At 38.3% G+C, this 13,275-nt stretch overlaps 1 protein-coding gene across 1 annotated transcript in view; it reads left to right on the forward strand.

Annotated features, from left to right (window-relative positions):
• Positions 1-5,792: 5,792 nt before the first annotated feature.
• Positions 5,793-13,275, forward strand: part of KRT25 (keratin 25) — a 13,535-nt gene continuing 6,052 nt past the window's right edge. Inside the window, exons 1-5 of the mRNA XM_044676864.1 lie at positions 5,793-6,209; positions 7,425-7,507; positions 9,242-9,398; positions 12,330-12,491; positions 12,587-12,712. Of these exons, the coding sequence (XP_044532799.1) occupies positions 5,793-6,209; positions 7,425-7,507; positions 9,242-9,398; positions 12,330-12,491; positions 12,587-12,712 (945 nt within the window). The remainder of the gene's footprint in view (positions 6,210-7,424; positions 7,508-9,241; positions 9,399-12,329; positions 12,492-12,586; positions 12,713-13,275) is intronic.

Raw genomic sequence — 13,275 nt, forward strand, 5'->3', positions numbered from 1 at the left:
AGCCAAAGGGTAAATGAAGAATTTCCCTCTGTGAAATTTCCTAAATGAAGTAACATATCCCTGGCATCTCTAAGACCAGAAATTAAAGAGAAGGTGCCAATCTTCATTGATAGAAGAAGTTTCTATGAAAGAGCTCCCCTACATCAATGAAATCATCAGTCTGGTCAATCAAAAACAACAAAAATAAATAAAAATAACACAAGAAAATCATTTCTGCTCCTAAAAATAAAAGTTTCCAGAAATGTCTCTTTGCTCTTCTTTTACACTTGTTGGCATATAGTCTTGGAAAATAGTTGATATATATAGTATATGTTAGCATGGAAGGATCACTAGATTTGGATTTGGAATTAAAAGACCTGTATTCAAATCCTGGATACATGACCCTTAGAAAGTCACATTATCTCTGCCTCAGTTTTCTCATATGTAAAAGGAATATAAATTTACTTTTTAGAGTCAAAAATATTTACTCCTTCTGTGCTGTGATTTCAATAAATTTTCTTCTGTTGCAAGTCACTTTTGGTATCCTGGCTATTTTAAATCCCCTTGCCCTCCCCCTAAAAAAATCAACCCAATACAGCCATACCAAGGACACAATAGAAAATAAATAAATGGGACCTCTAATCTCAAAACTCCTCTCAATTCTACAACAGTAGCACCATTCATATTATTTAAAAGGCTAACATATATTTCAACATCTCATCAGTGCCTTACCACAAAAATAGTGTATGATTATCTACAAATGGTTGCCTTTCTTTAGCACCTATGATGGTGGTAACTGGGCCCAGCTCTTGTGACTAAGTGACTCGTCATTTAAGTAAAACCCAGGTATTGAACTACAGATGAAGATGCCTAAGATCTTGGGTGTAGAAGTGGAAAAGACTTTAGATATCATATGGAAATTCAACCCTCTTGTTTTATGGATGATTAAATGGAGGGTAGAACTTATTAAGTGACTTGCTAAAAGTCACACAACCGACAAATTTCAGAGACAAAATACAAATTGGGTCGGCTACTTTCGGAACCCTCTATTCCTTCGATGTTGCTGTTCTGCCTCACTCATGATCATGATCATGGCAAGTTAATACAAATTATGATCCCAATGATTCCATTGGTCAATTCAAAATTCTTTCCAAATGTTCTGATGACCTGGCAAAGTCATATCCTTATGTCACATACATACGTCACTTATAAAGACTTCAATTATATTGCAATTACTAATTTACCTTGATTTAATTAGGATGAGTCATAGGGCATGGAAGCCAAAATGAAAACATGTTGATCCCCACAAAGACCTTATTCCACACCCTTTGCTCTTGTTCCTTTTTTTAACCTCATTAATATATATTATCCATCCTCCATGGCCTAATGTATATGACATCTCTTTTGTATAGCCTTCCCCGATACATTTCAACCAGAAGTCATCTGCCGCTTTCTGTGAGAGTGCTCCTCACCTTGAAAAAAGGAGGTTTTGCTCAATGACCGGACATGCAGATGTCTCTGAGGGCTATTTCTTGTTCTTCTTATATGGGAAGCATTTTCTAGTTATTTTCATCCATGTCTTATTAAACCTCCTATACTATAAGCACCTGAAGAGGAGGGGTAGCATTTTATTTGCCTTATAGCTTCACCCTGTGTCTTGCCCATGGAGGGTGTTTCATAAATGTGTAGGAGGTAATTATTAGTTTATTTGTTTCAACTAACAAAACACCAATTAGTGAATTAAAAATACAAAAGTGATTACTTCCTTATGATAGATTTATGCCTATGCCTACCTCAAGAATAAAATTAATAAATAGGAAAATCAGTATCAATAATTTATTTTTATATTCTTGTTAAGTTAACCAGAGAACTCAGGCCCCAAAAGAAAAGGCTGTGTGGTATAACGAAAAGATCATTAGACTTGGAATCAAGAAACGTGTATTCAAATCTAGGCTCTGTGTTGTTTGCTACAAGATGCATGGCTAGTTAGCTACATATATATTAAGAGAACACTAAGGGACAGCTAGCTGGTTCAGTAGATTGAGAGCCAGGCCTGGAGACAGGAGGTCCTGGGTTCATGTCTGGCCTCAGACACTTCCTAACTGTGTGACCCTGGGCAAGTCACTTAACCCCAATTGCCTAGCTGTAAGAGTTCAGGCAAGCAATGGATCATCTCTCAGTTCCAAAATGTAGGCTTGCCTGAACTTTTACAGCACCCTTAACATTCTTCTGCTTCGGAACTGATACTTATAATTGAATCTAAGTCAGAAAGTAGGGGTTTTAAAAAACAAAAGAGAACACTATAGTGTCCAAATGAAAAAATGTACAATGTGAGCCTTCTCACATATCCCAAAGGCAGAATGGCATACAAGGACCAAGTAAGTATTTTTCCTCTCAGCTCACCATTAGTCAGATCTTCTTGATAATATTACTAAGGATTTGAAATCCTAGCTTCCATCAAAGCTCAATTCATGTCCTGCCCTCCTATGGGAAACCTTTCCTGATCCTAACTAGTTGTTAGCAGTGCCTTCTCCCCACTCAAATTAACTTATGTTTATTTATCTGGTTACTTATTTATATCTTCACTTCCCTATCCACTATAGGATATAAGATCCTTGAGGGCAGATACTGTGTATTGATTTTTTAAAATATTTTCAACACAACACCTAAATACTTTTAACCTAGTAGGCATTTAATAAGTGCTTATTTGGTTTGTATTTGATGGGAAGACATGGGCCTGGGCTGAATTGCATTGGAATGGATTGGATTAGACTGGACTGGAGCAGATTTGATTGGATTATGCCTAGTATTATTCCCTGCACTTTGTAAAAATACAGTATAGGAAGACCCAGAGGCTTCAAAGAAGTTTAATTCAGTACTTTTTCTTGACCAAGCACTATTATACTCCAGCACAATGAATATGTGCCCAGGACACTCCATGCAACTCTCAAGAGCATGACCAGAAATTGTGAAGGGAGATTCCATTGAGGAAAGTTTCCATTCAACATCTTAATTCTTCACTGTGACCAAAAGGTGAATTAGAGTAAAGAGTCCAAGAAAATGCAGAAGTGTTGAGCATGAGAACATAGACAAACCATGGTACTATTGACAGTAAGAGCGAAGAAGACAGTAAGAGTGAAGAAGAGATAAGCATCTGTGCTGCGTAGTTTAGGGAGTCATTTGCCTAAAGGCAGGGGCTCAAATCAGATGAGATCTCAAGATCCCTTCCTCTTTAGTGATTCTGTGATTCTCAGCAGGATTCATTTGCACTAGATCATCAAAACTACCAGGGCATCTAAGAGAAGTGATGAGAAGCAGCTTCCCCAAGTTCCATATGATAGACAAGGCTGTTCCCCTTCTGTCTGCCCTGCTATTTCATATAATAGATAGCCTTGAAGATTCTGATGGATCTGTGATCTCGGCCATGTGACTATTCTCTCTGTCAGTTCAATTTTTCACATTTATACCAACTTCCAGGTTTAACCTAGTGCTGATTTGCTGACATGCATATTCTATTTTCAAAGAGAATATCCAAATTATAGAAAATGACAGAACCAAAGAGTACCTCTAAGCATTCATACACAAAAAAGGTGGTCCTCAACAGAGGGAGACAGGTTGGTACAGAGAAAAGAACGGTGGCCCTAGCTAGAGTCAGAAGATTGGGCTGAAATCCTGCTTCTACCATTTAATACCTAACTGATCTGGCTGAGTTATAACCTTTCTATGTCTTCGTTTCCTCCCCTAGATAAGGAGGAAGACTAGATCAACTCTGAAGTTCCTTATAGCTCTTTATCCAAGATCCTAAAGGCATAAGCTTCTAGGAAGGGAAGTGGTCTGCTTACCATAAAATAATGTAGGACCTTGCTAAAAATCAGAAGATAAAGAAACCAGATTTGAGATGGTTGTAAACATATGCCTATTTCTGCACGTATTACAAATTTCTTTAATTTGGGGGCTACAAATCTACTTCTTCAGGAAATAGGAGGGGAAATTACATCCAGTACTTAACTAATCCAGAATTCCAACTAAGCTAAATGACAACCAAGCAAATGTGGATGTAGTATGTACTATCACAGATACCTCTAAATTCACAGTATCAGGTATTCACATAAAATTCTTTTTTATTTCTACCAAATGAAAATTATGGGTTTGATTTTCATTATCAATAAGTTTAAAACAAGGCAAGTGACCCTAACATGAAAAGAACCAACAGGATATGTCACAGGATATGCAACCACATTTTAAGTTGATGACTTTTGAAAAACTGTAACAAAAAAACTAGAAGATCTTGGGGTGAACACAATCCAACTCCACTATGCTAGATGATCTCTAAGGTCCCTTTCAACTCTAAAAATCCCATTTGATGCTGATGATAAGTTGGAAGGAAATGATGGGAAAGTTGATATTTTCCATGTGCTGTGTGTGCAACAGCTGCAAACCCATCCATATGGGATTTCGTTCTGCAGGAGGTTGGTACCTGGATGCAGGGGATTTCCATAATGAACATGATTAACTCCTGCACTTTCCTTTCTAGGGAAATAGTCTTAGTCCTCAGCACTAATCTATACAGCACACTGAGAAATGTAGACTTGCCATCCAAGACCCTATATGACTATCTTAATTGTGAGGTAGAGGTATAGCAGTCCTCAGTTATTAAAAGAAAAAAATAATACATTAGATATGGTCAAAGACCATAGGAGAAATACAAACATTGTCACGAGACAGATTCAATTCATTCAGTTTTGCCTTACAGGCAAGGTCTAATAATGAAGGGTGGAAGTTAGGGAAAGAAAGATTTAAACTTAACATAAGGAAAGACTTCCTTAGAATTTCAGATATTGAAAAGTAAAATATCCATATATTTTATGTGTAAATTTAGAAATTATATATATTCACCAGGATTTTTCCTTAAAAACATATTATGAATTACTCTTAAGGAAACACTATTAGGAAAAAATAGTTTGGGAAACATTTATGCCAAAACAAAGATTTCTAAACTAGTGCAAATATTACACATTTAAACATACTTCATAAAAAAGCAACTTCATGAAAAAAGGAAGTGAAATGAGCTGTCTTAGAAGATCAAAGGTTCCCTTTCTCTTTATTCTTTTAAACTCTTACTTTCTGTCTTAGAATTGATACTAAGTGTTGGTCCCAAGACAGAAGAACTAAAGGGGCTAAACAATTGGGATGAAATGATTTGCTGAGCTAGGAAGTGTCTGAGGCCAGACCTAAACCCAGGACCTCCAGTCTCCAGATCTGGCTCTCCACTGGGCCATCTAGCTGCCCCAGAGGTTCCCCTGCCCTGGAGATCACAAAGCAAGAGCTGGAAGTAATTGGAGATGATTTAGGGGTCATTTCTGCTCCGTCAGAGCAAAAGTCCAATCCAATTCTGAGTTTCTTTGATTCAATGAGGCCAGAAAGTCAAATATTCATTCTGCTGTTGGTATGATGACTTTAAGCTTCCAAAGATCGGAAGAGAAGAATTACTCATCTAGAATTAAAAGCATAATAGTAATCTGACATTGCTCCACCCAACACCATTTTGGAGATAACAACCAACCTGGGGGCAATCACCCACCTACGGAAATGGACCCAGCAAAATTATTTGCTAATTATGAAAATAAAAAAGCACCCAATTAGGGTAACTTGCTGAATAGGCAAGCAATGTTTTACTCTTGGTAGGCACAATTCAGGCAGAAACACCCTAAGGAATTGGCTATAAAAAAGGCAAACCAAATCATTTCAGACACCAACATTCCACTTGAACTTCTTGACTGCATAGGAAGACTCTCCCCAACACTCCATCAACCATGTCTCTTTGCCTTTCCAGCGGTCCAAGGAGATCGTGCTCCCGGCCCACAACAAGCTCTGTCAGGCTCTCTAGTGCAGGGTCAGGCTTTGGGACTGGAAATGCATCTGGAGTATCTGGCATCGGCAGTGGCTTTTCTTGTGCTTTTGGGGGCAGTTCCACTGGAGGCATCACTTCCTGCGCTAGCTTCATTGGGAGCGAAGGAGGGCTCCTTTCTGGCAATGAGAAGGTGACCATGCAGAACCTTAATGACCGCCTGGCTTCTTATCTGGATAATGTGCGAGCTCTGGAAGAGGCAAATGCTGAGCTTGAGGAGAAGATCAAGGGGTGGTATGAGAAATTTGGTCCTGGATCTTGCCGGGGTCTCGATCATGACTATAGCAGATATTTACCAATAATTGAAGATCTTAAGAATCAGGTAAGAAACTATCTTGGAGTAATTTTTATGAGCCCCCATTATTGTGAAAAGAATGATGGATTAGAACTAAGAGGACTTTAGGGTCAAGTCCCAGCTCTACCATTTATTATTTTCAGCATAATACTTAACTTCTCAAGGCCTCACATTCCCCATCTTTAAAAATGAGCAGAACAAAACAGCTTTGCATAGTGGAGACATTACTGGACTTGGAATCAGGAAATTTTAATTTGAATTCAATCTCAGACACTAGCCTTGTTATTCTGTTGTCATTGTTGTTCAGTCATTTTTCAGGCATATCTGATTCTTCATGACTCCACTTGAGGTTTTCTTAGCAAAGATACTGAAGTAGTTTGCCATTTTGTTCTCCAGCTCATTTTATAGAAGAGGAAACTGAGGCAAACAGAGACTTACCCAGAGTCACACAGCTAGTTAGCATCTGAGACCATATTTGAACTCAGGAAAACTCACCTTCATAACCCTAGGCCTGGCACACTATCCACTGTGCCACTTAGCTTCCCTCTTGTTACCCTGAACAAGTCAATTATTTTTGAAACTCGGTTTCCTCATGTTTAAAAAAAGGGGGAAATAATAGGATCTACCTGGTATTATTATTAAATGATGGATATAAAATGTTTTGCAACTTCAGTACACTATGCAAGTATGAGTTGTAACTTCTCTTCTAATTAATACAATAATAAATGACTGTTGAATTCAATTCAGTTGATTTCCAACCCTAAATCAATAATCCTGTAATCCTTTACTTCAAAATATACTTAGCCATAGAATCTAACCAGAAAAAGCATTTTCAAAGGGCTGAGTTCTAAAAAAGTTATTGCCCTTATTCAAGTTTAAAAACAAACCAGGAAAATTTCATCTATCATTAAGTATGGTTGTTTTTTGTCTATCTGAGTTGATTAACCCCATCATGGAAATATCTCCTTTTGATCATATGTATTTATTCTCACTTTGATTGTTACTTCCATTGTTTTAACATATGAATGGAAGATGGAGAGGGAAAAAGTGGAATGTTATAGGAAGGTTAGGTGGGTTGAGATTTGCATAAAAGAACTACCCACATTGAAGTGATCCTATATATTCTGAAGAAGAACTGTAGCGCTTCCATTTTCAATTCAGGAAGGGGGGAAAACTATGAAACTTTCGATAATCATCCGTGGAAAAACATTGTCTTAATGTTGTCAACCTTCCCATTTCTAGATCATTGCTTCGACCACCAGCAATGCCAGTGCTGTCCTGCAGATCGATAATGCCAGGCTCACGGCTGATGACTTCAGACTGAAGTAAGTATAGGGAAAAGACATTCAGGAATAACAGAAACCATTGGAGTTCATTCACTAGCTGATCCTTTCATCAAATATTTCTGGCCGTATTATTCCCAAATTTTAAAAAAGTTAAGATTTATAATGATCATGAAATTAGGATACTAATGGGATATTCGTAGGATCATAGGGACATTGACTTAGAAGTGGAAGGTGTCTTAAAGGCCATGAAGTTTAACTCTTTAACTTTAAAATATATATGTAAATATAAAAATAAAATCCAACCTAACCCAACAAGCAATTGTTAAGTAACCACTGTATGCCAGGAACTAAGAAAACAAAGATAAATGGAAAAATAGTTCCTGCCTTCAAGGAGTTTACATTCCATGAAAGGATAAGATATATACACAGATAAATAAGAATAAGATACTTTAAGAAGGGAAGAAGTCCTTTAAGCAACTTCAGGGTCAATCTTCTTATTTTGAGACAATATGTGATTTTAGGAAATAACTAAAAGTCATTTGGAGCCAATCTGAAGAATGAAGTGGATGATTTAAATAGTTAATACCATTTCTGGGGTATATTGGGAAGAATTCTAGATCAAGAAGACCTGAATTCAAATCTTGACTCTGCCACTTCATAGATATTTGACCTTAAGACAGTTGTCTCTCCTCTCTGAGTTTCTGTCTCCCCATCAGCAAAGTGAGGAAATTGGATGAGATGACAATATCTAAAGTTTAAGGAAAACAATTTTGAAACCAACATAGAATTAGTACAAAAAGCAAATGGGAACATCAGTGACTAAGTGGAAGAGGGGAAGAAAAAAAGGCTCCTTTTAGGAACTGGAATATGATCTGAACCTTGAATGCATCTAGAGTCATTGAGATCCTTGTTGAGTGGCCTCTTATAGTGGTTAGGGTACTGGACTTAGAGCCAGGAAGAACTGATTTCGAAATATGCCCCAGATAGTAGCTATGTGATCACAGGAAATCAACCGATCAAAAAACCTTTATAAAATCCCTACTGTGTGCCAGGTACAACTGTACCTGGTTTCGGGGATACAAAAAGAGGCAGAAAGTAGCCCTGCTCCAGCCCTTAGGAGCTCATAATCTAAAGGAGAGACACTTGGGTCCAGGCTTCATTTTCCTTACTTGTGAAATAAGGGTTTGGGCTCCATTCCCTCTAAGGTTTTTTAATCCTATAAGAATCAGAGATGAGGAAGGAGTGTGAGTCAGGCATTGATTTATAGGAGATAAATATAGATATAGATATATAGATATTTTGTCAAATTATGCCTTTTCTAACAGGTGAAAGGAAGGGAGAAAGAGAGGACTTACATAAGCATTTTAATATAACAAACAAATTTACATTTAAAAAAAAGTACATACTGGAATAAATAGCCAGCCATGTTCATTGGCTTAAGGGTAAAAGAGACAACTCAAAACTCTAATGCAGCACATTCACCTTAAAAAAAAAAAATCTTTACCTTCTGTCTTAGTATCAATAACTGTATATTTATTGGTTCCAAGGCAGAAGGGTGGTAAGGGGTAGGAAATGGGGGTTAAGTGATTTGCCCAGGGTCATACAGCTAGGAAGCAACTGAGGCCAGAGTTGCCCCTACATTCACCTTTATAAAAGTTCCTCTGTTTGGAAACCTCAGGATGAACAGAACGCTAGCATTGGATCCACCCCCTTTTGTGACTCAATTTCCCCAGTCTATCCCAATGTAATGAAAATTCTTTAATATTCATAAAGGTATGAAAGCGAACTGGCTTTACACCAAAATGTTGAAGCTGATGTTAATGGACTGAGAAGAGTCCTGGATGAGCTGACCCTGTGCAGAACTGACCTGGAGATTCAGTATGAAACTCTGAATGAGGAGCTGACTTACCTCAAGAAAAACCATAAGGAGGTAGGAATTCAGTTTCCTAAATAGACCCTCTCCCTAAAAAGATGGTCTACCTACAATGGAATATAGTGTGAACTAGCTTTCTGATAGGATAGCAATGCTATTATTAACCCATTGTCCATAGATTTTCGGTTAGCAGTATAATACCGGAAAAGAGCATTGGATTTAAAATCAGGAGGACCTGTGTTCAGATCCCCTTATCCCCACTTGCTTCTCTCCCAGTCCTACATATCACCTGTGTGAATTTGCCCAATTAATTCCCCTCTCTGGGCTTTTTATTTCTTCATCTGCAAAAAAAAGAGGAACAGAACTAGATGACCTCTGAGGTCAGTTCTAGCTCAAAATCTATAATCCTATGATCATATTTGGGGGATGGGTCCATGCTTCTTTTACCTAGTCCTTCATGTGACCAAGGGCTCCTATTTGCTAAATGGAAAACTAATTTCAGCAAATGACTTTGATCAAGAAAATAAAATTGCATAACCTACATGTGGGTTAGACATTTGATCTTAGTCTCTTAGCACTGTGGTCTCATCAGTCATGGAAAGAATCAATTAACCAAAAGAAACATTAGTAGAATATTCAAGATGAATTCCTAGGTCACAGTGGGAGCTTTGGAACATTAGAATAAACATAATATAATATATTGCTTTCTCACCATATTATAGCTTGGGGAAAAAAACAACTTAATCAGTGTTATTACAAAGTATTAAAATTACTTTTAAACAAGTATAAAGAAAACCATACATTCCAAAGATGGTTGCCCCCATACTCATATTCCCATGATATGGTCATGCTGAGCCATTTTAGAACCTAATATTTTGGAAATGTCTTTCAATCCTCGGACGCATTATTTTGAATATTTGCAGTAATGGGAAATCCTCATCTTCTAGGATGAGTTTGATTTTGGGGAATGTCAAATTCATTGGGAGCTAAGTCTCTTACTAAGGTGACTAATTATTCAGAACAATAATATTCTTAATTAAGTACAAAATGTAAGTATAAAACGATGAGGGGGTTTTCCTTTCAACAAATGTGCAACAACTTGTGCAAGTAAAGGCATGATGTTGTTCCAACAGCCACCCTGAAATTGTTGTTGTTCAGTCACGTCTAACTCTTCACGTCCCCATCCTGGGTTTTCTTGTCAAAGACACTAGAGCGGTTTGCCATTTCCTTCTCCAGTTCATTTGACACATGAGAAAACTAAGGCAAACAGGGTGAAGTGACTTGCCCAGGGTCACATAGCTAGTAAATGTCTGAGACTGGGTTTGAACTCATGTTCCTGATTCCAACTGCAATGCTCTAACCATTGTAACTCCTAGTTATCTGGTGGTCTATATGGAGGCCTAAGATACTTCACACTTATTTCAATGATGTCGCTATTATTCCAGATATTTTGGAAACTTCTTTTAGAACAACCTTCATGAATCAGTCTCATTTTCTAATCATGCTCTAGATCTATTTAAAGACATCTCTATAACTGGTGTTATTTCTTATACTTTCAGTTACTTTTTTTAAATTAATGGTATCTTCCACAGCTGTTCTGTATATTCATATCCTTCATCATAATTAGTGTGACACATCTGCATACAAATGATGAACAGCTTAAAATGAACTGAGGTTTTAGCTAGAGATAGAATTCAGTCTCTTTTGCCAAGAAAAATCAAATCAATGCTGGCTTTAAAAAAAAAAGAAATAATATTCTGGAAAAAAATTAATTTATATAATCTATGACCAATTTATTATAATAATATATACCAAAATAATAAATTGGTCATAGATTATATAAATTAATTTTTAGAATGGAAGTGAAGATTTCTGAAATTTGGACTTTAGTTGGGTTAAAAATATGTCATACTGGGGGCAGCTGGGTAGCTCAGTGGAGTGAGAGTCAGGCCTAGAGACAGGAGGTCCTAGGTTCAAACCCGGCCTCAGCCACTTCCCAGCTGTGTGACCCTGGGCAAGTCACTTGACCCCCATTGCCCACCCTTACCAATCTTCCACCTATGAGACAATACACCAAAGTACAAGGGTTAAAAAAAAAATATGTCATACTAATAGCTAGTATTTATATTGTGTTTTAAGGTTTGCAATGTTCTTTATAAATATTATCTCATTGACATTAGCATCAGTCACTGAATAAGGTGATGTATGGTTGAAGGAATGAGGGATGTTTCACCTAGGTAAAAGGAAACTAAAAAAAGGCATGATGATGCCCTTGGAATATCTTGATGGATTTTCTTATGGCAAAGGGCTCTGGAGGACACAGGCTAACTATAGAAGAGCTATAGAGAATAAATATAATAGAATAGAAAGAACAGGAAAGTTGGGAGGCTTGAGTACTAATCCTGGTTCTCATATTGTTGAGTGATGTGACCTTGATTGAGTAATAACAATAAGGATGATGATGATGATGATAAAACATAAATAGTGCTTTAAAATATGCAAAGTGTTTTGTATATATGTAGATATATATATAACATATATAATATACATATGTATTAAACCCTGACCTTCTGTCTTAGAATCAATACTGTGTATTGGTTCCAAAGCAGAAGAAGGGTAAGGGCCAGGCAGTAGGGATTAAGTGATTTGCCCAGGATTACACAGTTATGAAGTATCTGAGGCCAAATTTGATCCCAGGACCTCCTGTGTCTAGGCCTGGCTCTCAATCCACTGAGCCACCACCTAGTTACCCCCTGAATATATTATTTGATTTTATTTTCATGACAACCTCAGGAGATCGGTGCTGTTGTTATCTCAATTTTACAGATAGGGAAACTAAGATATAGAAAGATTAATTTCCCCAGGAAGTGTCTGAGGCGGAATTTGAACTCAGATCTTCTTGATTCCAAGTCCAGCATTTCATCTATTAGACCACAGAGGTGCCTTGTAAAGTCTGCATACCTGAGGGAAATGTTTTTCTATTTCTAGGAGATGCAAGCCCTCCAGTGCGCTGCGGGAGGAAACGTGAACGTGGAGATGAACGCTGCCCCAGGCGTGGATCTGACCCTTCTGTTGAACAACATGAGAGCTGAGTACGAGGACCTGGCTGAGCAGAACCGCAGGGATGCTGAAGCCTGGTTCAATGAAAAGGTTAATCTGCTTTGGGTTTGTTTGTTTTAATGTATTTGGCCTTCCAATAATGGGCACGGAACTAAGAGCTGGCTGCCTTTCCTGCGCTGTTTCAGAGTGCGTCCCTGCAGCAGCAGATCTCGGAGGACGTTGGCGCCACGACATCCGCCAGGAGTGAACTGACTGAAATGAAACGCACCCTTCAAACCTTAGAAATTGAGCTGCAGTCGCTCTTAGCCACGGTAGGATGGGAATGATTTCTCAGTGATTGTTTTCACATTGTAATTAGCTATTTCTGCAGCTAGGGCAAGCAGCAGCAGCAGTAGCACTGGGCTGGGGAAGCTCACCTAACCTAACCGGCTGCTGCTACCAAAGCACACCTGAGATTGAGGTGATTGCTTAGCCTGCCACCCTGCGATTCGGACAGCTAAGGAGGAAGCATCCCCAGCGGGCTGCTGTCCTAAGCGTCTAAAGCATCCACCCTGGTACAAAACTCTGGCCATTTCTCCCTAGGGCTTTGATGTCGGGGCAGCTAAAAAGCCAGGTCTAGAGATGGGAGGTCCTAGATTCAAATCTGAGCTCAGACACGTCCTAGCTGTGTGACCCTGGGCAAGTAGCTGAGCCCAATTGCCCAGCCCTTGCCACTCTTCTGCCTTAGAACCAATACATAGTATTGATTCTAAGAGGGAAGGTGGGGGATTTTTAAATAGAGATAGAGACAGAGACAGAGACAGAGACAGAGACAGAGAGAGAGAGAGAGAGAGAGAGAGAGAGAGAGAGAGAGAGAGAGAGAGAGAGAGAGAGA

Source organism: Gracilinanus agilis, chromosome 4 (assembly GCF_016433145.1).
Source record: "Gracilinanus agilis isolate LMUSP501 chromosome 4, AgileGrace, whole genome shotgun sequence".
Lineage (NCBI taxonomy): Eukaryota > Metazoa > Chordata > Mammalia > Didelphimorphia > Didelphidae > Gracilinanus > Gracilinanus agilis.